The following is a 27,078-nucleotide window of genomic DNA, read 5'->3' as shown; positions in this document are numbered from 1 at the left end:
ACCAGCCCCCTTTGGTGTGTTTCAGCTATCTCCTGCCACATCTCCTTCCATCCAAACCTGGCCTGGACACCCACGGCATGCGGCATCCCACGGCCAACACCATTCAGAGGGTGTTTAAGATGAGCTTCGTTCCAGTTGGCTTCTGGCAAAGGTTTATAGCACGGATGCTGATCAGCTTGGCCGAGATGGACCTTCAGGTAGTTGCATTTTCTTCATGGGGCAGTTTTTGCTTGCATGCGAGGCACCTGCAACTGTGCCCTGGTGGGAGGGAGGGAGAGAGGAAGGGAGGGAGGGAGATGCCCTTTGCTGGAGGAGCCTGGCTGAAGACCCTTCTCCTGCAGCAAATCTGCTGACTTAGGGCCTGGAGGCCAGTACAGCACGGCTGCCTTCTCTCCTCTAAGCCACAGACCCACTTGAATCATTCTGTGAATACCAAATCAGTGCCTAGCTGGCTTGGAAAGAATATCCCATTAGGAGCAAGGGTTCTAATCTAACCAACATCAACATCCACTGGAGGGCTTGTTAGAACACAGACAGTTAGGCCCCACTCGGGTTCTGGCTCCGTGGCTATGGACTGGGACTCAAGAGTCTGCTTATCCAACCACTGCCCCAGGTGATGCTGCTGGTCAGGGACCACACCTGGAGAACCATGGCCTCAGAATCATGGCTTTACCATTCAGGCTGTGACTAGACTCCCCTGGGGAGCTCTAACAGACACAGATCAGACCCAGACACAGACCACTAAGTCAGAATCTGTGGGTGTGGCAGCCAGGGATCAGTATTTTTTAAAGCTCTCCAGGTGACTCCACTGTCCAGTCAAGCTTGAGAACCACTGGCATAGAACTTTAACTTGGTCTGGGAGCAGTGAAGACCTAACCCAAGGAGTTCTTTTCTGTGGGTTCACCTGGTGTTGTGTTGAAGGAAGTCCCGGCTGTCAGTCAACATTCATTTCATGCAAGACAATAATATGGAAATAGTGGTTGGCTAGAGTGGTGGTTCTCAAAGTGGGGTTCCTGGGCCAGCAGAATCAGCCTCACCTGGGAACTTGTTAGAAGTGCAAATTCTCAGGCCTGCCCCAGATCTGCTGCATCAGAAACTCCAGGATGGAGCCCAGGGCTCTGTTTTTCACAAGCCTTCCAGCGAATTCTAACTTACTTTACAGTGTGAGAACCCCTGACATAGCCAGGACTGTTGAATAATTGACATTAAACTCAGTATGAGTTTGCTTTTGCCATGTTCTAATTATAAGGCCCTTATGGAATTAAACTTCTTGTATTAAGTAAAGATATTCTTTGATCTTCCCATTTTACTGAAATGTTCAAAAGTAAATGGAAGAGCCTGAAAATGCTTTGGCGTTTTCTCACACAGCTCATGTTAGCGGGAGGGAGACTTGTTAGCAACACAGTTGGGTGCACTGACAGATGGAAAGAGTGGGCGCATGGGCTGGCTCTCCCTATGTTCCCATTCAGTCACTCTTCCCTCCCTTTGAACTCTTCTTCCTGCCACGTTCTAAGTGTGAGGTCACCAAGCACCAGCATCGTGTGAGGCCTGAGCTTCCAAGTGGGCTCAGTGGCTGGCAGGGGGTGGGCCCAGTCGGGTGTGGAGGCAGGCGCCCTTCCTGGCAGCATCCCTCACTCAGAATTAGGAAAGAAGTCCTGTTGAAATTCAGATGAGGAAAAGGAGTTCAGTCTCAGAAGTATCAAAGGCATGCAAATTCAAGCATTGATAAAATACCACTTGTCACCTATCAAATTAGCAGAGAGCTAACAGCCAGCCCCAGAATCAGGAAAGTTCACACACCATGGTCAGTGAACATACAGCCTATTCACCTTGAAAGCGATTCCTCACTAGGCATCCAGAGCCTGAAAATGTTCAAACCCTTTGACCCAGTAATCCTACTGCTATAAATCTGAACTATAGAAATCATTTGAAATCAGAGAAAGCTCTGTGGTTTTTCATGTTCATATGGCTTATCTGAAAGAGCAAAAGATTGGAACCAACCTAAAAGTCCAAAGAAGAGAATGATTCAGCAAATTACTATACTTAATAAAAATTGAGCTTTAGAAAAATGAATTTTATGAGTTTTTAACGACATAGGAAAAGCAAAGTTTTTAAAAGTATACACAATTAGAAATTTAGAAATACAAAATTACAAAATATGGCCTCAGCTGTTTTATAAACATACAGGTAGATAGGAAAAAAACCTGGAATAAAATATACCAAAATTTTCATGATCTATGTGTTAAATTGGTATTTCATTTTCTCTCTTATATTTTTCTGTATTTTCCATATTTTCTAAGGTAACTTTTTGCTTGTAAAATCAGGGAGGGAAAAGATTTGAAAAAGAAAAGCCTGTTTTCAATCTTTTAGGGAAAACATGTTCCCAGAGTATCCTGGAGACCCCCTCAGATAATGCAGCATTTCATTTGGCAGCAGGATGAGCGGTGCAGGATGGAGGGGGTGGGAAGTTGGACGGTGGTCCTTTATCACGATGGGGCCAGGCCAGCCTCTTCACAGCTCTGCCCAGGGCCAGCGAGGAGCCCGGTCTACTTAACCAGGGTCTTTTCTCTGTCTTTCAGCTTTTTGAAAACAAGAAGAATACTAAAAGCAGGCACAGGAAAGTCACCATTTACAGTTTTACAGGAAACCAGAGAAATCGCTGCAGCACATTCAGAGTGAAAAGAAATCAGACCATCTATTGGCAGGAAGGGCTCCTGGTCACTTTTGATGGGGGCTACCTCAGGTAGGAACATTTGGGAGCCCCCCTGACTGGGTCACCACGGTGCTGTAGAAACGGGCCCCAGGGCAACCTCTGCCGGGAGACCGTCCACTTGATGTCCAGAGTTCTGTTCCCGAGGGCAGGTCATCATGGAAGCTTGCTAGAAGCTCTAGATGTTCCCACTTAAAACTCACAGTTGCCACTTGGCGGATGAGAAACCTGTGGTTCAGATGGAAAAAGCTTCCCCAGGGTCACACCTAAGGGTCAGATCCCAGCCTGAGCACCCCTTCCTGCAAAGTCCTCATTGTGTCCGCTTCACCATTTTGGGGACAGTGAGGGGACAAGGCAGGGCCATGCACGTAAGTACACAAACGCAGGGGCCTCCTCTGACAGTCCTGCCTGGGCCCCTGTGGAGGGGGTCATCCCTGGGGGTTGCACCCTCGTCCTTAAGGCAAGGAGATTAAACCAGGGCCCTTCACAGCCGATAACAATGGACCCCTTTTTGTTTCTGGGTTGCAGTGTGGAATCCTCGGATGTGAACTGGAAAAAGAAAAAAAGTGGAGGAATAAAAATCATCTGCCAATCAGAAATAAGGGACTTCTCGGCAATGGCTTTTATCACAGACCATGTCAACTCCTTGATCGATCAGTGGTTTCCTGGTAAGGAAATGTTTTTGAACCAGGTCTTGGCTCATGTTAATATTGCTTTATAAATCGGGGTAGGGCTCCTTATTTGGAGAACAGAAATCCCACTGGGATTCAGCCCAAGGGGACCAGAGGGGTCCTAACAGACCTTTGGCAGAGTCTTGAGCCCTGGGGGAGTCCAGCTGTGGGCATGGGTGGAGGTGCTATGAGGAAGAAGTGGGCCCAGACCCATGGGTCCTGGGAGGGATTTGGCCTCTGGCTGCCCACAGCGTGGGGGAAGAAGAGTGCCCCAGGTACCGCACATGGTCTAGGAAGACCCTTGATGTGAGCCTCACGTGTTCTTGTTTACATGGTAAGGACAGGGCTGCTGAAATCCAGGGGGGAGCCTGCAGCTGGAGATTCATCCCTTGTGCAGGAGTGGGAGGGAAGGCACCACACCTGCCAAGGGTCCACATTTTCCTTCCCTGCCTTCCCCAAACCCCCGAATCCCAGCAGTGATCAGCCACCCACGTAGCCCTTTCCAGCCCCTTTGATCAGTTTCTTCATTGACAGTCCACCCAAAGAAAATACTTTTTGAAGTGAAGCTCTTGAGGTCCTCTGTTTGTTTTGCTACTGAAGCGGAGACACACCCACTGTGGGGCATCCTGCAGGGAGGAGGCCATCCAGTCAAAACCAGGCAGCCTCTTCCCTGTGAGCCCTCAACTCCGGAAGCCTGGAGACCAAGAGAGCAGAGAGCGAGTTTGGGATCCTAGTGCCACCTCTGGCCTGCTAGTCCAGTCCTCTGGCCTCCTGAGCTGGCTTCCTCACCCGTACACCATCCCTGCATCCTGGGAGAGCATCAGAAGAAATGCTTAAGAAACAGTGGCTGGGCGTGCTCCAGATCATACTCTGGACACCCGGGTCTGTGGTCCTTTGGGTGTTGATGGGAAAGGTGACCCACAAGGAAAAAAAGCTTAGAAAGGAGCCTAAGCGAAGGTAGTTTAGTGTGTGGGTTGGGGCAGTTGGGCGGTGCTTGGCCATACAGCGGGGGCCTCTAGGCCATTTGAACCCTACGGGCCCTTTGTGATCTCCCCACAACAGGTGCTGTTGGGGATTTGACTAGGGCCCATCAGACAGGAAGGACTGAGCTGAGGGCCTGAGACAGGGCTGCCTAGACACAGCACCACCAGCCAGCTGGCAGGATGTGTTACACACATGTGCCTAGAAAATTCTATGAGTCCACCCTGCACAAAGCAGGACATCAGCTCACCTTTCTGGCATCTCCACGGGACAACTTGGAGGGTGTTTCTTTGTACCTCCTTTCAGGGGTGTGCAGAAAAGCTGTGTCTCCTGCCCAGGGGAACACAAGTAAAATGACTAGATTTTGTCTCTTATAATTTGTACTCATTTCTCCTCCTGCATTGCTCTTCTAGAAAAGATCATAGTAATTGCAAGCCTTACGTTTCTAATTTTAAGAACGGCTCCTTACTGGTTGTGGTTTGGTCATTGGAGTGTGGCATAGCTCAGACCCAGCCTGCAATGTCCTTCCGGGGCCCAGCTGTGCAGGAGGGATCCCCAAACTCTCAGCACCTCCTAGGCCAGCTACCTCTGGGTCTAGACCCCCTGGAGACTGTCCAGTGCATCCCTGGCCCCTCCCTGCAAGTGTCTTTTAGGATCGAGGATGGTGCTCCCCAAAAAGGAACCCGAGTGCGGCAGTCATGTTTCAGCCACTCCCTGGGGTCCAGGCCAGGGCATACAGACCCCCTCCTGTGAAAGGCTCACCCAGCCTGGGGGTACAGATGCTGTTCAGGGACCCACCTGCAGCCGCCTTTGTGTGAGCTGACTCCTGCTGTGTCCCCATTTAGCCCTGACGGCCACGGAAAGCGATGGGACCCCACTGATGGAGCAGTATGTGCCCTGCCCAGTGTGCGAGACCTCCTGGGCTCAGCACGCCGACCCAAGTGAGAGATTGGAGGATGTGCAGTACTTTGACATGGAAGACTGCGTGTTGACAGCCATCGAGCAGGACTTCATCTCCTGCCCCAGACACCCCGACCTCCCCGTGCCCCTCCAGGAGCTGGTCCCTGAGCTGTTCATGACCGACTTCCCAGCCAGGTATGCCACAGCGCTGATGCACAGGACCCACTGCTTCCCACCCAACCTGAGGTGACTTTTAGGTTCCCAGCCTAGGCTGCCTGAAGGGAACCAGGCTGTCAGCTTTCTTTTTGAAGCCACACAGGCCCAGCCAATAGGCAGAGCACTTGGAAGTTGAAGTCATCCTGGGACCCCACACCATTTCTCCCTCACATTAGCTGGTGCTCTTTTCCACTGAGCTGGCCCTCCTCTCTGATTCCTACTTTGCTGCTGGATCAAGGAATAGAAGACAAATATCCATTGGTGTCCAAAAAGGGGGTGCTCCCAGATGTACCGCCTCATTTTCTTTTCTTGGCAAATGCTGACTCCTCACTGCTACCCTGCAGCTGAGCATTTAGATCCCCTAAATCTGTTCCTAGAGATGAGTCTACCTATATTAATCTAAGATAATAACTGGAGAGAGAATGCTGGAGAAAAGAGAAAACGTTTTGTGGTCCCACCCTATAGGAAACAGTCACAGAATCCAAGTGCTTGGTAAAAGATGGAATCTTCTGTAGTCATGGAAACCAGAAGCCATGATTTGGTCTCCCTGGAGATAATTTGACATTGGTGGTTAGCAGTGTTTTTGGAGTTGTGAAATCCTGTTGTTTTCTTATTCAAAGGATTGCTATTTGGTTTCTTTAAAGAAACCCTTGGGGGGGGGTGAGAATATTTGTGTTGTCATTTTTCCAAATTGCTCCCCCACCCCAAGAAAATGGATATGGAGTACTCCAAGATATTGCAGGATTGTGGTTCCAAAGTATGCTTCTGGATGAGTCTATTAAATTAAGAAATCACTTCCTACATTGGAAAAATTTCCCCCATAGATCTTTTTAATATTCCCATTACCTCATTGGTAGAAATGACAACTAAATACCACTCTTCTGCAAAGTGACTTACCTTTATCTCTAGATCTTCAACATGAGGGTTGTCACGTCTTGGAGACCACATGCAGAGATCTATATATGTGCGAATCAGATTTCATGGTGGGATGCCCGATTAGGCAGCTCCAAATTTTAGAATTTTCATTTATTTGCTGAACCTTGTTATGTTTTATGCCCCCACTGAATCTGGGCTATTGAGTCTACTGTATGGAATCTGGAAAGCAAAGCCAGATTGGTTGTCCCTGTTGGTTTGGATCTAATTGCAGGCTATAGCATGGTTCTTAAACCAGGGTACTTGGCTGGGAGTTGAAATGCCCAAGAATATGAACAGAATTCACAATCCAGCAGAGACTCTCTGGAAACTTTAGCTATGGCCCAACCATGGCCCCAAAGCATCACACTCCCTGACTGGGAGTTTAGGCAGGTGGGGGCAGGGGCAATCTGGCATCCACAGAGCCTTGTCCTGTGTCCCCAAATTACAGGAGTCCTAACAGAAAGCCCCAACGGATCTTCAGCATTGCCACTGTTCCCTGTCTTATGAGGCTTCCAAGTGCCCACACTTCCCGAGCAGGTGGTTTTAGGGTGGGCACTTGGAGAACAGCCCAGTTCATCTTCAGCTGCATCACCAAGGTCTACAATGGGTACAGTTGCATCTACCAGGAGTGTGATGTGGTTGAGCTGTGCAGAGTCTAAGCAGCTGCAAAATCTGTTCCTGGAAGACATGGGCAACAACTGCATGGTTGGGGGGTGGGAGAGGGGTATTGGTCTGTTGGGCCAGGAGAGCTCCAGTGGAGGCACCCGGCAGAGGTAGCTGAAGAGGAACACTGGGGGACCTCAGCAGAGCAGGTGGAAGCCCTGAAATGGGAGGGCATCCGGCTGCCTTGCCCGCCCTCCCTCCCTCTTTCTCTCCCTTCCTGCATCCCTCCCTCTTTCCCTCCCTTCCAGAAGTGACTTGCAATATTTCCAAAAGCCCGACAGAAGTCCCCCTTTTACCTAGGATTAGAACACACAGACAGGTGAGAAGATCTAAACTCCCTGCCTTTGGGTAAAATCCTAGCCATCAATTGTGGGGACACTGGCCATGCTGATCAGAAGCTCTATATGGCCATTTATATAATTATTGGCTTAATAAAAGGAAATGAGGAAACAACTAACCTAGCAGTAAATAAATGCAGTTTGTCTGATGGATACTAGCTCTCAAAGCATAGAACCTTTTGGAGGAAAATGTCCAAAGGAATTATTTTTCTGTGTCCGCCACCTTCAGAGGCTTTACCCTAAGCCACTCACCATCCATACCTCTGAGGCCATTCCTGTTATGAGCCCATTTTATAGAGGAGACCAAGGCTTGTCAGGGCTGAGTGACCTGCCCAGGGCTGGGGTTTACCCCATATCTGTGTGACCTCCCGGTGGCTTTGAACCCTGACTCTCCTCAGTGGGAACTAATGGCCAAGCACATTCTTGTACCTGCCCAGCCCAGGACCCGCCTCCCACCTCAGCGGGCCTCTCCAGGTTATAGGGGGTGGGTAGGGAGGTCTGTTCTAACCCCCCCACATACTGTGTTTCCGGCAGGCTCTTCCTGGAGAACAGCAAGCTGGAGCACAGCGAGGATGAGAGCACTGTCCTGGGCCAAGGCGGGAGTGGCACCATCATTTACCGGGCCCGGTACCAAGGCCAGCCCGTGGCTGTGAAGCGATTCCAGATCAAGAAATTCAAGAACTTTGCTAATGCCCCTGAAGGTAAACAGGGCCCTGCATTGTTTCTTTTCACACGTGTTTTCCCTTGGTCCAAACTTGCACCACCTTAGAGACCCCTGAGGCCACACAGGCAGGGGAGGAGGGTGAGCAAAGCCAATGTGGGCCAGGCCTGAGGATCAGGCTGAGCAAGGCCTAGAAATTGCTTTTGGAGATTACTTTCTTGTCTGGACCTGAGCCCCCAAGAGCACGGGCCATCCTTACAATTTCCATCCACTCCATGTCCAGCGCAGGCCTGACACGTGGTGGGCACACAGTCAGACCTCAGGTGGACCTCTCACCCTGGGCCACCCCACCCAGCCACTAAAGGAAGGATGGTGAACACTCCAGATGGATGAATTGGGAAGCCAGCATGGGTGGCTTCTCCCTTACCCCCTCCACCTGAAGGAGGGCACACCCTCTTGCCTAGGCATGCTCAGGTCCACACATCATGCGCAGCTCAGAGATGTTCTAGAGCAACACGTCACCACTTAATGCCCAGCTAGGGCAAGCGCTAGGAGGCTCCCTCCCTTCCAGCCGGCTGGATATCACATTTCTCACTGCCCCTAGCTTAGCATGGTTATCTTCATGATCACAAGAGGAATTTACACTCTTGGTAGAAAAATTAGAATCATAGAACAATATAAAGAAACAGATCAGAAAGAAAGAGACATGGGGCTTCCCTGGTGGCGCAGTGGTTGGGAATCCCCCTGCCAATTCAGGGGACACGGGTTCGAGCCCTGGTCCAGGAAGATCCCACAAGCCGCAGAGCAACTAAGCCACAACTACTGAGCCCTCTCGCCTAGAGCCCATGCTCTGCAACAAGAGAAGCCACCACAATGAGAAGCCCGCACGCCACAATGAAGAGTAGCCGCCGCTCACCACAACTAGAGAAAGCCCGCATGCAGCAATGAAGACCCAATGCAGCCAAAAATAAAATAAATAAAATAAAATAAATTTTTTACAAAAGGAAGAAACAAAACCATAGTTATATGCAGAGAATGTAAATCTAAGAGACTTTATTGACAAACATCACAGCCAATAAGAGTTTGATAAAGTTGTTAGACGTGAGCTCAACATCAAATTTGGCAACAATGACCCATTAGAAAATGCCTTCCATGGCAGCAATTAAACCGTAAAGTATTGAGGAATAATTAATATATATCATTCAATTTAGTTCTCATCTAAATTCCAGCAGGGTATGTGTGTGTGTTAAATCTGACTGATTCTAAAATGCATGTGGGGACTTCCCTGGCGGTCCAGTGGTTAAGACTCCGTGCTTTCACTGCAGGGTGCACGGGTTCGATCCCTGGTTGGGAAACTAAGATCCCTCATGCCACACAGTGTAGCCAAATAAATACATAAAAATTTTAAAAATAATGAAAATAAAATGCATGTGAAGTGACAAAAACCCAAGAACTGCCAAGAAAATCCCACAACGGAAGACAAAGGAGAGAGGCTTGCCCAGCAAACGCCTGACTTATAAGTCTCCAGGCATTAAGGCAGTGTTCTCCTGGGGCACAGCTGGGCCTGTCAAGGGAACAGAGAGAGCCTGCATGTGTGTGGGAGGCGAGGCTGGCACGTGGCAGAGGTAGCGTTAGGAGTCAGTGGGAAAGGCTGACTATTCGCTAAACTGGGGCAGACTTGGGTCAGGCTTCGACCATGTCAGAAATACATTCTTAATGGTCTAAAGACCCAATGTGAAAAACAAGACTTTTACACTTAAAAAACAAGTTTGTCTGGCACACACATAGATCTGGCACAGTTGATACATTTTAACTGCCAAGATTTTCTTCATGCTGTTTAAACTTCCATGTCCAATGATCCCTGATTTTAAAATCTGAACATAGGGGAGGGACAGATCAGGACACAAGAAGACAAGCAGGACCTGGTGGACACTGCTCGGTGACCTCAGGGCTGGCCACAGCCTGGTGGGTGAGCAGTTGGTGGGAAAGGCCCCTCAGGGGGACTCAGGCAAATGCCTTCCCTGAGGGATGCATTTCAAGGACATTGGGAGAAGGTTACAGCACAGCCCACCACTGCCCATAGACCTTTCTCCTCTGGCCTGAGGTGACGTGTCACAGGCCCATGGCTGCCCCATGGTTTTCTCTCTGGCTGACAAGAGAGTGGTAGTCCTTTCTGCCCTTCATGGTCCTGGCTCCTGGCAGGGAGTAAGGTGAGCAGCAGCGACCAAGCCCCCAGCATCCCTGCAGATGAGCAGTGGAACTTGGTTACATGCCAGACGTGTTGCCTGAGCCAGGCTCTGGGTGACACTCGGGGATGCAGGATTGGAATAAGATCCAATTGAGACCCTCAGGCAGCCAGCAGCGGGGTGGGGTGAGGGCTAAGAGAGTGGGTGACAAGGGTGGGGGCATGTGCATCAAGGGGATAGGAATGCCGAGTGTGACAGGACAAGTGTAGACCTGAGGAGGGGGCTTGATACCAGCCTGGATGCCTCAGGAATGCCTACATTTGGTGCCAAAATTGGGTGACGATATTGCAACCCCAGTTATGTTGAGTGACTTAAAATGTAAATCCTGGCCCTGCCCAGCCCCTCGAGTCCCCGTGAGGCAGCTCTGAGTGTGACAGGGCCCCCACGCAGAGTCGCCCTACGCAGGCTCCCCAGGCAGTGGTGACAGCCGTGCTCTCCCTGCAGACACCATGCTGAGGCACCTTCGGTCCACAGACGCCATGAGGAACTTCTCCGAGTTCCGGCAGGAGGCCAGCATGCTGCACGCCCTGCAGCACCCCTGCATCGTGTCCCTCATCGGCATCAGCGTCCACCCGCTCTGCTTCGCCCTGGAGCTCGCCCCGCTTGGCAGCCTCAACACCGTGCTGTCCGAGAATGCCAAAGGTACCCACCATGCCCAGAATCTTCCACAGAGCGCTGCCTGGGGCCCGCCCCGGCCCAGTTCAGCCCCTGGGAGGACAGAGAGCCCGTGGTGGGCAGCTCAGGTCCTGGGGAGCCATCTGTGGCCGGGCACACCCACCTGTGGCTCATGTGCCACTCCCAGTAGGTGATAAAAGAGCTTCTCCAGGCCTAAGTGCTGGGCAGTGGTGTTGGCGAGGCTGCAGGAGTTCACAGTTTGGAGTCAGACAGAGCCATGTTCCGAGTCCAGGCTGTCTGCCATAATCCAGGAAGTTGCTTAATTTACTCATCCGTAAAAGGAGGATGATAATAGCCCCACTTGGAGGGCAGTGAGAGCATCAAAAGAGGCAGCCCAGGGAGGCCCGATCAGCAGCAGCCTGGTGAGCCCAGTAGCCACATAAATCTCTCCTTTGCCCATAACTCACCACATCTGTCCACGATTGTTAAAAATCTGAGACCCTGGGGTCAGTTTTATCTTATATTATTTTTTAACAAAAGTTTTAAATATTTACCCTGAGAAATGGGTAACTAAATTCCAAAGAGCTGACAGAGGGAAAGAGGTAGCTGTCTTTTAACTCAGCAAGAAGAAATGCAGTTAAAATCAATTATTCCTCCCCCAGTGGAAGAGATTTTTTTTTTAATGGAGTTCTTATACCTGCAACTCACCCCTTGACATTATAGCAATCTTGGCCTGAGATGAACTCTAGGAATTTTGAATCCTTGCTCTTTTTGGTAAAAACACCAACAATTGCAGAGATGCAATTCATGAGATGCCATGAAGCAGTAACAACAAGCATTTCTAACCTAAATAATCTTAAGAAGGTCGTTCTCTGTCTCTTCTGGCATCCATCCTGGAGAGCAATGAGAACGCGTCAGTAGAATATAAAGTATTTGGGGAGACAGAGGTAAGAAAAGAAGAGAGCTGTTATGATGATAGTTTGATAATTTTTTCTTTGCAAAGATTCTTCCTTTATGCCCCTGGGACACATGCTCACCCAAAAAATAGCCTACCAGATAGCCTCCGGCCTGGCCTACCTGCACAAGAAAAACATCATCTTCTGTGACCTGAAATCAGACAACATCCTGGTCTGGTCTCTGGACGTCAAGGAGCACATCAACATCAAGCTGTCAGACTACGGCATATCCCGGCAGTCATTTCACGAGGGCGCCCTCGGTGTGGAGGGCACTCCTGGCTACCAGGCCCCAGAGATCAGGCCTCGCATCGTGTACGACGAGAAGGTACGGGCCCTGGCCCACTGCTGTCCCCTGGCCCAGGACTGCGTAGTCCTGGAGGCACCTGCAGCTTCTGGGCTCCACATGCCCCCGAGCACACATCTCTCCCTCTCCTGTGCTCAACCACAGGCACTGGCTTGAACCAGAAGGGCACAGAGGCCTGTATCTACCTAGTAATGTCAAGGGTGACTTCTCCTTAGCTTCAGAACAGTGACCTAGCCTCAGAATACTCAAACCTCAGTTCAGGAACATAGTGAAGGCTGTGCACAGTGGACAAAAAGTCCAAGACAGAGATGGGTCCGGATTTGTGTCCCAACTCTGCCATTTAAATGTGCTAAATGGAGACAGAGGACCAGCCTCACAGTGACTTGTGAGGAACAGACAGATAAGGATGGTAAAGGCTCCTGGTCAAATCAAAAGGCAGCATCACCAAAGCCACGAGAAGAGAGTGAATTCTGGCAGGTTAAGCATGGCCTCCCAGGCGGCCGCATGGCCAGCGTTGGCTGAGACGAAGGCTAAATGTTTGCCTTCTTCCCTGAGGGCTGTTTGGTAGATGCAGGCACACAGACAACTTAAAACCATCTTACAATGCTCGCCTTGCATCTAGTGCCAGCCCTGGTTAATTAATCAGCCAGCAGTGAAACTCCCCTGGTCTGTAATTTCTCATTATTTGGTGATTTGCAGATGGGTCATTGATTAATTGCTTCAAGAATGACCCAAGCATATGTGGGTTAAATCGGCACCTGTAGCTATTAACCAAGATAGAAAAGGAAAATCAGAGTGACAAATTTAAGCTTCTTAGTAACAGGTGACAAGGCACCTCATAACTAAATTTATAACAGAACCTTCACATTGAAAATTCTCAGGTCTATCTTAGCCATTCTCCTGCTAAAAAGTTATTTCTTGACCCTCATGGAGACCTGTGTAACTCTCTCCTTTAGGCACATTTTCATGACATTTAGAGGAATCAAGATGTTGTGATCTGGGAGACTTTCCCCTCTTTATGATTTGCATGTACTCCTACTACCAAGCATGTTAAACCAAGAGTTTGCATTTTCCTGCCTTGTTTTTATACTTAAGGGAAAGGACCATGGCATCCTTCGAGCCCTTAACCGGTGCCTGACAGCAAGTTTTCATTATGTGTTTAGTGGATGGATGGATGTATGGATGGATGGATGGATGGATGAATGGATGGATGAGTGGATGGAAGGAAGGAAGTATGGGAGGATGGATGGGTAAATGGACAGAAGGACAGTCAGATGGATGCATATATGGGTACATAGGAAGATGGATAGATAAATGTGCAGAAGGACAGGTGATCAGGTGGGTGGCTGGCTGGATGGATGGACAGAAAGAAGGGAGGAAGGAAGGAAAAAAAGGAAGAACTGGAATATAGATGGATAAAGGGACAGAATGATGGTTGGTCAGATGGTTGGTGGGATGCTTGGACAGGTAGAGAGAGGTGGATGGATTGGTGAAATTGATGATTGTCTTCCTTTGGACAGGGCCCATGTTTTCCTTATCTAACGTGTCTCCCCACTCCCTCTGTCTCTCAGGGCCAGCTTGCAAGATCTGCTGGGCCCAGGCAGGGGGTCTGACTTGGCTTGCCTCTCTGCCTAGGTAGACATGTTTTCCTATGGGATGGTGCTCTACGAGTTGCTGTCAGGACAGCGGCCTGCGCTGGGCCAGCACCAGCTTCAGATTGCCAAGAAACTGTCCAAGGGCATCCGCCCGGTTCTGGGGCAGCTGGAGGAAGTGCAGTTCCATCGACTCCAGGCGCTTATGATGGAGTGCTGGGACACAAAGCCCGAGAAGGTACCTGGGGGCACAGAGCCTGGGGGCCTGGCAGCTCCTGCCAGCTGGTGGAGGCTATGGGTCTCCAGAGTGCACATGTATGGCTGCCTGCCCACTCTTCACTGAGGGTCTAGAACAAATGGGGCAACCCTTTTCTGCTTATCTCTTCTACAAAGAGATATGTATTGCTTCTAATACATCCAGTTCATTTTCTTTGAGTGGGTGTCACTCTCAGGAAAAATGAAGTTTCTTTTCCTCCCCAACTTTTGTGTTACATCATCATGCGAATAAAGCAAACCAACTTTTATAGCGATACAGCCCCCATGCAAGAGCAGAGAGAATGTACGTATCTCTTTTTAAAGTATGGGAAGAAGGTTTGCTCATGAGAAGCAGGAGCCATATTATCATTTTGAAGCTAGTTGTTTTTGGAAGAGACCAATGGTTTCAAGGTTAAAACTCATTTATCAAATTAGATGATGCTAGTTTAATGCACTGAGAGTAAATGAGGTCTGAGAAAAATTATTTTCCAGATTTTGTGTCCCTGGGCATGGGGGTTGGAATATCAGAGTTTAGGCTAACCTGACCACCTGACTTTGAGTTGCCATGGATAACGGTGACCCAGACCCTGGAAGGGTTTGTTTCTGGTATCTGAAGTTGTTTTGACCTCTTGTTTTGATTGGCTCCTGAATAAGCAGATTCCACTTCTTCCTTCCTGGTTCAAGACCCTTAGTTTCAAGGAAAGAATGGGCATCCATCTGGTTGTAAGTGACCCTTGCTCATGACCCTGCTGGCCTCTCTCCCTCAGCGACCACTGGCCCTGGCAGTGGTGAGCCAGATGAAGGACCCAACCTTTGCAACCTTCATGTACCAGCTGCCCTGCGGGAAGCAGACGGCCTTCTTCTCGTCCCAGGGCCAGGAGTACATGGTGGTGTTCTGGGATGGGAAAGAGGAGTCCAGGTAACATCTGAGGCCTACCGTGCCCTGCTGGTATCAGAATGCGGGGGGGGGGGGGGTGACCATGGACTTGGGGAGCAGTCATGGATGACCATGGTGAGAGATGTTTAGTGGACAGTGGGTTGAAAGCCTGATGGAGTCTGCTTGAGAGAGAAAACAGTCCACAGACATGCACGTGTGGGTTTGTGGATGAGAGAAGCAGAGAAAACGTGATGTCTGCCACAGGGACGTGGGGGGCGGGGGTCAAAGGAGGGTTTTGTTTTAAGATGGGAGTTATTTGCAGCTTGATGGTAGAGGAAGTAAATGATGCTGGGGGTCAGGAAGAGAGGAAGGTACTGGAGCGGAGTTGCTGAGTAGAGAGAAGGGAAGGCGTCCCAGGACCAAGCAAGAGGGATGCCCTTAAATAAGGATTCATGCCCCCCCCCCACCTTCCAGGTGCATCTCTTTTTCTTAGTGATGTGGCAGGAAGGACAGGGACATTGGGGAGGGGCTTTCCATTTTCAAGGAGAATGACAGAGAGGCCAGGGACTTGGAAAGATAGTATCAGAGAGATTTTGCAGAAAAGCACCATCCTGTGTGAGACCCTTCAGTCCTGGCCAGAGGTGTGGCCTCTCCCACCTACCTAGAGTGACATCTTCAGAAGCAAGAGAGCATTTCATGGCACGAATAGTCTTCTAGGAAGCTTAGTGCAACATTTGCAGGTGCTCAAATCTGATAAGGCTTAGATAAAGCAAAGCTTAAGATGCAATGAGATAAATGGAAGGGACTTTGCCATTTCCCTAGGTCACTATTGGTAAGGTTTTCATCAGGTTTTATGTCACTGGGACTGAGTGTTCTGACATAAGATGCACTCTAAGAAAAACAAAACTGCCCTAAAAAATAAAAATAAAAAAATATATGTAAAAAGTGTATACATATATGTCCATATATATGTAAAAAAATACATATAAATGTAGGTGTGTATATACGCATATACATATACACATAGTCAGTAATTATAATGTTGGTGATAGTGTTGCTATTTTAAGGCATTGCTTATAATTGTAGGGTAAAGTTAATGAGTAATTATGTTGGTGCCATGCATTGCAAATTGTGATACTCAGCATGCAAAATATAAAAGATAGGTTAAATGAAAATCCTGTAGTTCTGAATTTAAATTGGGTGGATTTGTGAGTATTTTAGCTTTAAGAAAAATGAACTCATATTTCCTAGCTCTGCCCATTGAAAAGGCCTAGAAACAATGACCAACCAAATACTAGTGAGCACCCCTAGGATGCAGATGGTGGTCTCTAAGTGCCAAGGGGAACCAAGGCTTATTGGAGAAGTGGCTGACTCCAGATTTGGGGCAGGAAGTGGACCTGAAACATCTGACACACTGGAAACAGGGATGCCATCAGAGACTTGTGAGGGTGGATCAAAGGGACTCAGGAGCCAATCTGAATAGGTTCCCACTGGCCAAAGATAGGGCAACCAAGGATCAGTAAGAATAAATATCTGCAATGAATTGAGACACATCAAATTGTTTAAATTCATTAGTTTCTAATGCTACTTAATAAAAAAATAATAATTTAAAATTTTTCTTAACTTATAAAACTCCTCATTGGTCATCATTGGAGGCTCCTAGCTCCTAGGGAACAAACCTATTATTTTGAAAACTAGTCTATACAGAAAGAATCAAGGTTTTATTCTGCCTTTCCTATGTGAGCTGTGCCCCATAGTAGCTAGCAAAAGAGATGATAGGAGGAAGTTTTTCTTTTTAGAGTAAATGAAGCTAATAAATGAAGAAGAAATGCTAGAATTAGAATGTCAGCATTTTGTAATCTCTATTGAAATAATGGATGTAGGCAGTTATCATTAATGATCAAAAAAGGAGCAAGAACCAGACATTGTGTGCCTCTCAATAGAAATACACAACCCCAATGAGGAAGTATTCTTGCCTAAAAATTCAGATGGAATCTAATCAAGACTCAAGATCGGGGACAGGAGAATGAGGTAGATGAAACCCTGGGATGCAGGAACTCCACAGGACATCTCCCAGTGTCTTCAGCACATGACCTGCTAGGGGAGAAAGAGAAGGAGGGAAGGAAAACCTATCAAAAGACTGAGACATAAAAATCAGTGGAAATGTGGGCTTTCTTTCACTGCTGATTCAAGCAAACTGAAAACAATGATGAGAGAGTTGGGGAAGTTTGAATACTGGATATTCATATTAAGGAATTATTTTCTCTTTTCTTAGGTAGGGTCATGCATTGTGGTTAGGTTTCTAATCATCTTTTTTTTTCCTAATCATCTTTTAGAGATAAATGCAGAAACATTATAGATAAAAGATGATTTGGGGGATTTGCTTCATAAGAATCTGGGGAGAGAAAAAAATTGGATGGGGGCAGAGATGAACTGACATGGCCATACGGTGATAATTACTGAAGCTGGGTGATGGCCACATGCGCCGTGATATGCACACTGTGAAAAAGAAGAAAGGAGGGAGGGATTGATAGGTGGGGCCTGGGCCCTCTGGTTTGAACGACAGCACATGGTTTTCAAACTCCTTTATGGGCACAGCATCCCGATATCACAATGCTTTTGGTGGAATGTCACAATCTCAGAAGACCAGGAAATATAGGCATATTGCCTATCATGAAAATAAAGCCCTCTTACTATTAAAGAGTATAAATGTACACATAAAATAAATTGAAATGCTCACCAGTGTATATAAAAATAAACCCAATTTTCCCGTCAATATTTATTTCCTCAACAGACTCTCTAAAATCTTTTAAACGAATAGAGAAAATTTTAAATTATTAATCTTTTTATTTCAGGGATTTTTACAAATCAGTGGAAAAAAATACTAAAATCCAATAGTAAATAGGCAAGGAACATAAGTATCCTTTGAGAAAGGTAAACAGAGGACAATGAACATATTTTTTAACATTTGAACTTTCCGGTAATCAAAGAAATATAAATTCAATCTGCAAGATAACTTTTTTTTCTTGCTCATCATGTTGGCAAACTTTTTTTTTCAAAGATAATAATGGATGCTACTGAGGGTGGGTCATACCTTACTGGTGAGCATCTAAATTTGCACATCTGTCTGAAAACCAATTTGTCAGTATGTCTTAAATGGCTTCGAAATACTTATACCCTTTGACCCAGTAATTGCTGGTCTAGGAACCTTTCCCAAGGTTGCAGGGATGTTGGGGTGCTCAGTGCTGCTTCTGGCATGGGCCCTGCTCCACCCCACCGCCCAGCAATACTTTCTTCACCTTCTCAGTCTTACAGACTCACCCAGGATATTGGAGACAATACTGCTCAGAGCTGTAAAAGCTTATCTCCAGTGGCAAGGGGAGGCCTCTCTCTGTGACTTGGGAGGGTTTTAAAAGCTCACCCCCAGCCTGAAGAAGGGGCAAGCTCACTGGAAGGTGAGGGGAAGAAATTATGGCCAGAAGCACAAAGGGCAGTGAGCCTGGGAAGTGAGAGTGGAGGGGGAAATGAGACCATCCTGAATTAAGGAAGGGAAGTGGGTGAGAAGAAAGGGGGGACATGCAGAAAACAGGATACACATAACAAAATTCTTGTTGGATAGAATAGGGGTGTGTTATCCTTTAAGTTTCTCTATATTTTTAATTTTTTCCAAGTTAAATGTAAAGTTATTTATAATATCCTAGTTTTATTTTTTCAATGCATAGAAAAAAGACTGGAGAAAAAGGGGGGAATATAACTTTGAAGAAAGTTTTCATTTGCTGATTTTTCACTCATCTCTTATCATCTGCGAATACACGTTATCAGTCAACAATGGCAAGGGTTTCCGAAATTTGATGGCAGAAAAATGTTACATTGAGAACTGCTATCCACTCAATTGACTTATTCCCTTGGACTGGGGAAAAGATCTGTGTGGCCTGGGTGAATAACCAACCCCTGCCCCAGCTGCAGTCTTCCCTCCAGGCAGTGAACATGCTGGATGCCTATCAAGGACGGTGGGGAGATGGTGATGCTGGGGAACATGGTGGGGCGGGTGAGTGAAGGGCCACTCTCATACACAACAGCTTGTTAGCTCTCAGAGCACTTATGTTGGGGGCCTGTTTTGAGACCCCCAGTCTACTCTGCAGTTCCCCCATCTGTCTCTGGTTGACCTGATGTACTCTGCTGTGTGTGTGTGGCGGGGGCGCGGGGGGGGAGACATGGCCAGTGGGAGGGCAGGGAGCGGCCTTAGTGCAGGTACAGCCCCCTGGTGTCCCTTCATGCTGTGGGCAACTTTTTGAGCCCTCAAAGGTCACAGAAAGAAGAGGGTCTTTCTTCTGCTTGGGAATGGGCTTTCTCTGCCCAAATGTTCAAGCATTACCAGGCAGGCAGAACCAGGCTCTTCCCCAGCCATGAACAGTCCTTGAGTCTCTTAAAACATGCGAAATTGGACCCTGGGCTGGAAGGGGTGGACAAGGCCCACAGCTGATGTCCTCCTCCAAGGCTGCTGCAGGCCAGGCCAGGGAGAGGGAGGCCTGAGCTGACTGCACAGTTGTTGCCGATTGTAGGAACTACACAGTGGTGAACGCGGAGAAGGGCCTCCTGGAAGTGCAGCGCATGAACTGTGCGGGAATGAAGCTGAGCTGCCAGCTCAAGGTCCAGAACTCTCTGTGGACGGCCACCGAGGTAACCACCCCTCTGCAGGGCTCTCATCGAGGTGCGCGACACCAGCTCCTGGGGGGGGTCCCATTTAGCAACTAAATATGCAGGACACCCAGGTACATTTGAATTTCAGATTTAACCCCAGCCCACAACTGTGAGACCCCAGAGCAATGCCAGCAGCCCTGTGAACAGGCAGCATCTCTGGGATTCAGCTAAGTTTCAAGTGCAGAATCCCGGCAAGAGGAGAACCCCAGCAGGTTGGCAAAGTGACTGGGTTTCTTATAACATTGCCTGTCTACACAGCAAATCCACTCAGCTCTGAGGCCTCGCGCCTTCATGTAAAAAGGTCAGCAGAAGGCACAAGGAACTGTCTTCTGAGAACTCCAGAGAGGAGTGCCCCAAAACAAATGCTCTGAAGCTAGTGGGTGGGGGTGTATGAACTGGTGCAGCCTTTCCAGATGGCAAGTATGGTTCAGATATGCATCAGAAATCTCAAAAATATTCATACCATGTAAGCCTCTGTAATTTTAGCTTTAAGAGTTTGTTCTAGGGAAAAAACCAAGACACACACATGCACACACACTCAGACTAGATAGGTGTATAAGAATGCTCATTCCAGTATAATTCATAGTAGTAAAGACTTGAACAGAATAAACATCTGACAACAGATGAGCCAAATTCTGGTACACCTGAGCGATAGACATGCATCATTCCCTCACAGACTAGGTAGGACAGGGCTTCTGCCTGCACTGATCGTCCTGGGAGAAGAAAAGTGTGGAAACAGCATAGAAGTGTGGTCCCACTGTTGGGAACGCACACACACACCAATACCCACGGAAAACTGAAAGTCTGGGCCCCAAATCCCAAAAGTGGCTTTCTCTGGGTATTAGAGTATGGGCGATTTTGTTTTTCTTCAGAATATTCTGTAGTTTTCAAAGATTTTACAAAGAACAGAAATATGAAAACAACCAACCAGAAAGCCTCAATAAGTTACTTTCCAAGGCGTAAAGGGCCTTCTGAGACCGAGTGCACCCTAGGAACCGGCAGGCTTGTTGCAGCCCAGCTCTCATGTTTTTTTTTGTTTGGTTTGCTTTGGTTTGCTTTGGTTTTTTAAGTCTTTATTGAATTTGTTACAATATTGCTTCTGTTTTATGTTTTGGTTTTTTGGCTGTGAGGCATGTGTGATCTTAGCTCCCCGACCAGGGATCGAACCCACACCCCCTGCATTGGAAGGCGAAGTCTTAACCACTGGACCGCCAGGGAAGTCCCCCGGCTCTCACGTTGACTGTCTCCTCCGCAGGACCAGAAGATCTACATCTACAGCCTCAAGGGCATGTGTCCCTTGAACACGCCCCAACGGGCTTTGGACACCCCAGCCATCGTCACCTGCTTCTTGGCGGTGCCTGTTATAAAAAAGGTGAGGTAAGGGGGAGGTGGTGCCTAGGTCTCTGATTCTCCCTTCCCCGTTCCATTGGGCTGCTGGGGAGGGAGCAGAGCCATGCTCTTCTGGATCACCAAGCCTAGGTCACAGTCAGCCTTAGAGAGACAGGAGATCGGGGCCATCATTAGTGGGCTAAGTGGAAGGCTTGCATTCTGCATGCAAATGCCACAGCCCCAGTTCAGGTGAGATGCTTTTCTGGTGCAATTGGTGTCAAGGAGCAGTTGCATGTGTGCCCTTCCCCTTCTGAGAGCAGGGTCCTCAGGAGCCTGGCCCAGCACCTCCCACAGCCACTTGGTCACCGGGCCCTGGCAGGCCCCCACCCCTGTCAGGCAGCCAGCTCCCCTCTGCCTTCAGCTCTGCCTCCTCTGGAGTGCTCAGCCTCAGTCCCAGAACTCAGTCCCTCTTTGTCCAGCATGGCCCTGAAGACTCATCACCTCAACTCCTAGCCACTGCCTTTCTCAAATGAATCTGCGAGTGGTGCCCTCCCCAGCCCTGGGCCCCGGCAGTGCTGCTGATCCTCAGGATCAGACCCAGCCCACAGGCCGGCCAGGGCTCACCCCCCGCTGCCCCCTCACACCCCTCCCCACCCAACACCGCACTCTGAGCAGGCCCTTCCCTCCAGAATTGACCCTGCCACTCAACACCTCTTCGTCTTCATTTCTGAAGATCAAGCGCTGTGACCACCCCCCCCCCAAGAAGCTGCCCCTACCCTCACCCCAGCTCCTCAGCGGCGTCCCCAAGGCTTCTCTGGCCTCCAGAACCCCTTTGTGGGCCCTGAGGCGCCTGTTTGTGCAGCTCCCTGCTCGAAAGGTCATTATTGGTGAGGCTTTGTTAAAACATGTCGGCTATTATCATCTGATTCCAGTTCTCCCATCTGCAAAATGGGTGTAAAAGAGATTGAGAGGAGGATCTCTGGGCATAACGTACCCAAAGCTCTGGGCCAGCGCACTGAGTAAATTTGAGCATTATTACTACTTCCTGACAATCGTGAAATATATGCACTCTCCTCTCCACCCCTCTACAGTTTCATTTCTTAAGAAACTGAGATCAGGGACTTCCCTGGTGGCTCAGTGGTTTAGAATCCGCCTGCCAATGCAGGGGACATGGGTTCGATCCCTGGTCCGGGAAGATGCCACATGCCGCGGAGCAACTAAGCCCGTGTGCCACAACTACTGAGCCTGTGTGCCACAACTACTGAAGCCCCTGCACCTAGAGCCCGTGCTCCGCAACAAGAGAAGCCACTGCAATGAGAAGCCCGCACACCACAAGGAAGAGTAGCCCCCGCTCGCCACAACTAGAGAAAGCCCACACGCAGCAACGAAGACCCAACACAGCCAAAAATAAATAAATAAATAAATTTATAAAAAAAAAAAAAAAAGAAACTGAAATCAACCTTAGAGTCATTTTTGACTGTGGCCGCACGGGCAACTGGGGAGCTCGGGACCTGGTTGCACTGAAGCACAGAACTCAACACAAAGTGTTATTTAAAGCCATGGCTGGCCAGAGCCCCAAGCCAGGGCACCACCACCCGCTCGACCGGCTGGAATAAAGCTGGCTCTGTGCAGAGCCTCCCTGCCAGTCTTCCCCTCAGAGGCCATGCTGCCCTGTGGCCACGGATGACAGACCCCTGCATTCTTGCACACGCACATCCACACCCATCTGGGATGTGGGACTCACCGCCTGGCTGGGGCCCAGAGCCGGGACTGATAGAGACCTTGCTCCTATTTGCTTTGGCTGTTTTCTTTCCTTGAATCTTGAAGGTGGTTTTCAGTAAGCTAGAGGCTGGTTCACTCATCACCTTGGACAGCCCAACTTCCCAGCTCCCAAGAAGGGGGCTTTCTGCTGCTCACCCTCCCTGGCACAAGGCCCACGTCTCTGCTCTCTCCCGGCTCTGGCTTTGTTCTCCTGAACTCTTCCTGGCCAACCCCCCAACCCCACTCAGGCGTCTAGGCTGCTAAGCTGCTCTCCATTCCCAGCTCCGCACAGATGCTCTGAGGAGGCCTGGGCTGGGCCCAGCATTCAGCACAGTCTCTGCAACTTTGGCCTCTGCCTGATGACCTCTGGTGGTTGTAGAAGAGCACATGCCTCATTGCGGGGGCGGGAGACACCCCAAGACCCCATCAATGCCTAAACCACAGGCATTTCAGAGTAGATGTGGTAAGCAGGGAATGCGGCATAGTGGCCAAAAAGTGCCTCCACAAGAGGGTTGAATTTGGAAGTGATTTCTTCAAGAATTAGTTCAGCAGCATGTGTTGTGACTTGAGCATAAAACTGGGGGGAGTCACAGAAGTGACTGGGACTCAGCCCTTCCCTGTGCAGGCCAGTGCTGGGGGCAGTGGTGGGCAAGGAGACCCAGGCCTGCTCTTATGGAGCACCCGGCTTGTGGGGCAGCAGGCAGGAGGCCAAGAGCAGACCCATAGGGTGTCCACAACTGCTGTCACCTTAAGGAGCAGAGTTCAGAGGAAGGAGGGCACCACATCCTGCCTCAGAAGGAGGCCCTGGTGACCTGAAGGAGAAGGCAGCTCCCTCCTGCTGGCATTGCAAGAAGTCCAGGCTGACCAAAGGCGAGCCGTGTGGTCCAGGCAACATGTGCCCCTTGCTCGGGTGCCATGGACCTTTTTCTTCCTGCTCACAGGAGGGGGGATGGGTGTGGCTTTTCTGGGCCTGAGCTGCACCTCCTTTGGGAGCATACCCAGAAGCTCCCGCTGGCAGCCGCTGCCTTTTTAGGAGCTGGATTTTCCAGGAAGTGCTGGTAGAAAGCACATGCCCACCTGGAGTACGTGCAGAGATGAGTCTTGCACCGACTGTTTCTCTCCCGGGTGCGCGAGACGCAAGGGCATCAAGCATCCCTGTCTTCTCCCCACAGAATTCCTACCTGGTGCTGGCAGGCCTGGCTGATGGGCTTGTGGCAGTGTTTCCCATGGTGCGCGGCGCCCCAGACCACAGCTGCTCCTACCTGTGCTCACACACAGCCAACAGGTCCAAGTTCAGCATCCCAGACAAAGACGCGAGGCAGAACCCCTACCCCGTGAAGGCCATGGAGGTGGTCAACAGTGGGTCCGAGGTCTGGTATAGCAACGGGCCGGGCCTGCTGGTCATCGACTGCGTGGCCCTGGAGATCAACAGGCGGCTGGAGCCCTACTCAGCCCCTTCGGTGGTCACATCAGTCGTGTGCGGCTCTGAGTGCCACGGGGAGGAGGTCGTCTGGTGCCTGGACGACAGGGCCAACTGCTTGGTGATGTACCACTCCGCCACCTACCAGCTGTGTGCCCGATACTTCTGCGGGGACCCCAGTCCCCTCAGGGACGTGTTTCCCGTGCACCCAATGGGCCCGGAGCCCCTGGACTGCCCCACAGCCAGCCCGAAGGAGCCCAAGAAGGACTCCATTGCAGACATGAGCATCATGTACAGCGAGGAGCTGGGCATGCAGATCCTGACCCACCAGGACTCCCTGACCGACTACTGCTCTATGTCCTCCTACTCCTCGTCTCCACCCCACCAGGTGCCCACGTCCCTTTCAAGCCTACCCTGCTCCCCCGCAAGCTCTTCCAGCTTGCCTTTCTCCACTGACTGCGAGGACACCAGCAGGCTGCTCGAGCCCACCACAGGCTCCGACAGGTCTGAGCATGACCTGAGCCCCGTGGATGGCGAGGCGTTCAGCCAGCACCTGCAGGCTGTGAAGATCCTTGCCGTGAAAGATGTCATCTGGGTCCCCAGGTAGGTTTCCCGACAGGGAGCATCATCCTGCACCGCCCACTGCTCTTGCTTTGGGGGCAGAGTGAGGGGAACCTTAAGGTACTGTCAAGATCCATCAGGAGCTATTCCCTCTCTTCTGGAACGGGAGGGAATCTCTTTAGCAAATCTAAGAAGGGCCGCACGAAAGCCCATCAGCCCTCCAGAGAACTCAGGGCACCACAAAGGAGAGCCACGGTCAGGTTTCCTACTGGGAAAGGCCTTCTCGCCCTGCTCCGGGGCCCTCTCAGTAACTCAATCCATTTGCAGAAGCTGCGTTTGTTCCCATGCTTTTCTGCACACCAGCTCTGTTTCCCCTGGAGAGCACAGCCCTAGACAAACGGTTCCCCTTCTGGGTTTTGGTTTCTTAGGCGTGGTGGAGATGTTATCGTCATTGGCTTGGAGAAGGATGCAGGAACCCAGCGGGGCCGAGTCATCGCTGTCTTGAAAGCCCGAGAGCTGACTCCGCACGGGTAAGACTGAGGGCAGCTCCTAGAGGACCCAGGGTGTGGCGTAGGGAATCGAGGCCTCACTGCCACCTCCCTGCATGATGGCCGCCGCCCTTCTGTCCTCCACCAATAAACATGGCGTTCACCACTGTGGCCATAGACGGAGGACAAACAGGCAGCTCCTAGGGGATCAGCAAATACTAGCTGAACCGGCCATCACCCACTGGTCATGGCTGCCTGTTTTGGGGGTGCCCGGAGCACCTGTGGACCAACTGCCCTGCCTGGGGTATGCCTCCAGTGCCCAAGCTCAGCTGCAGTTGAAATGGGGATCCAGTTGATTCCCCGTGCCTCCTGCCAAACAGGAGAGCCCTTCCTGTGGTGCCTCTCCTCCCATACAGCACCAGGTGGAGCCGCACAGCCAGACCACGCCAACCTTTGCCATGCCCACCCTCGCCATGCCCATTCCCAGGCTCAGCTGTACCCATCTGCTGGGGGTCCCACCAGGAGGCAGGCCAGACTCCATTGTGAGGGTCATGCTGGGCAGGACCCCCTGTCCAGACACAGTCTGCCTGACTATAGAGATGGAAGGCTGGTGCCAGCCAGTGTTCCTGGAGTCGTCAGGCAGCTGGCAATGTCCACACCCCTCACTTTGCTGAGTCCCACGTGGTTAATCTCCCTTATGGAGAAATCGCATTCAGCCTGTTTTCCCCGGAGTAGGTTGATGACAGAGGAAATGTCTATGGCACCCGGGCCAGTGACCCTTGCCCTGCAAGTGATACTGGAGACAAGATCTGGGTTTGCTGCTGAGCACCAGCTGAGTTTGTGGGTGGCAGTAGTTCCCAGTTCTCAGGTCAGGCTTCCAGGGAAGCAGGCAGGTCTGTAGAGCCAGGGCCTGTTGACCTCAGAGTGCCCACCATTAGTTCCCCTGAATTTTCTCCTGGTGTTGTTTTTCCTATTTGCCCCCCAAAGACAGGTTTACCAAGAGCCAGGTACTCTCACTGTAGGGAGAAAGCAGCCCAGGCAGCCAGCAAAAGGGAGGCCAGCTTTTTGAGATGCACCTGAGACGTTTATTCCCTTGGCAAATAGCTACCAAGTGCCCGAGACATGCAAGGCCTGAGGGAGTGGAGGCCCCTGCACATCCCAGTTTACATGCTGGCCTCAGTGCCAGGCAGGGCACACAGGGCAGAGGGAAGAGATGCAGGCAGTGTGTGCTCGGAGGTGGGACACACAGCCCTGCAGAGGCCCAGAAGGAAACTTGTAGTGTATGCCCAGATCATGCAAAACAATTCACAGTCTCAAAAAAAATGTACATAGTTAGGACTTGTTGGTACAGGTTTTTTGCCTAATATATTGCCCTGTATTTCCTAAGCATGTGGAAACTTAGAAAGGGAGAAGAATCATGCCTGGGCTGGGTGGCAAGGAAATTGAGTTAAAGCTTAAAATCTGTCATGGACCATTGATGAGCAAGAACTATTAGGTAGAATTGATAATTCTGTCCTCCCTCAGCATCTGCAGGGGATTGCTTCCAGGACCTCTGCAGATACAAAAATCCGAGGATGCTCAAGTCCTTATATGTAAAATGGCACAGTACAGTCAGCCCTCCGTATCTGAGGATGCCAAACCTGTGGACACAGAGGGCTGACCATTTTTTCTGGGCTCTTTGGGGTCTGAGGTGCATTAGGGAGGATACCTGCTCTGAGGTGAACCTGAAATGATGCCCTAGGCCCCTTTTTAGACTTTAGAAAGACTGCCCACAGGCTGGACCACAGAGGGAGAAGCAGTGTGTCCCAGCACATTGGTGATGCCAGGCTGGGGTGCACAGATGCCCACTTAACCAGGCTGTGTCCTCCGAAAAGGTGCAGGGTGAGGGTCACAGACCCGACCAAGTGGGGACCCCTGT

At 50.0% G+C, this 27,078-nt stretch overlaps 1 protein-coding gene across 10 annotated transcripts in view; it reads left to right on the top strand.

Moving 5' to 3' along the window:
* Positions 1-27,078, top strand: part of LRRK1 (leucine rich repeat kinase 1) — a 118,043-nt gene that overhangs the window by 89,578 nt on the left and 1,387 nt on the right. For 6 of the 10 annotated variants that reach the window (XM_068556672.1, XM_068556683.1, XM_068556689.1 and 3 more), the window contains 13 exons: positions 26-197; positions 2,580-2,743; positions 3,239-3,378; positions 5,208-5,457; positions 7,929-8,095; positions 10,746-10,943; positions 11,920-12,197; positions 13,812-14,006; positions 14,791-14,942; positions 19,463-19,580; positions 20,857-20,973; positions 23,864-24,714; positions 25,101-25,202. In XM_068556672.1, the coding sequence (XP_068412773.1) occupies positions 26-197; positions 2,580-2,743; positions 3,239-3,378; positions 5,208-5,457; positions 7,929-8,095; positions 10,746-10,943; positions 11,920-12,197; positions 13,812-14,006; positions 14,791-14,942; positions 19,463-19,580; positions 20,857-20,973; positions 23,864-24,714; positions 25,101-25,202 (2,904 nt within the window). Of the gene's footprint in view, positions 1-25; positions 198-2,579; positions 2,744-3,238; positions 3,379-5,207; positions 5,458-7,928; positions 8,096-10,745; positions 10,944-11,919; positions 12,198-13,811; positions 14,007-14,790; positions 14,943-19,462; positions 19,581-20,731; positions 20,974-22,021; positions 22,323-23,863; positions 24,715-25,100; positions 25,203-27,078 lie in introns of those variants that run through there. The other 4 variants (XR_011075513.1, XR_011075514.1, XM_068556722.1 and 1 more) reach the window with 4 other exon arrangements.

This window comes from Eschrichtius robustus, chromosome 1 (assembly GCF_028021215.1).
Source record: "Eschrichtius robustus isolate mEscRob2 chromosome 1, mEscRob2.pri, whole genome shotgun sequence".
NCBI classification, from domain to species: domain Eukaryota; kingdom Metazoa; phylum Chordata; class Mammalia; order Artiodactyla; family Eschrichtiidae; genus Eschrichtius; species Eschrichtius robustus.
Note: the sequence above shows the minus strand (reverse complement) of the source record. Positions and strands in the feature narration are given on the sequence as shown.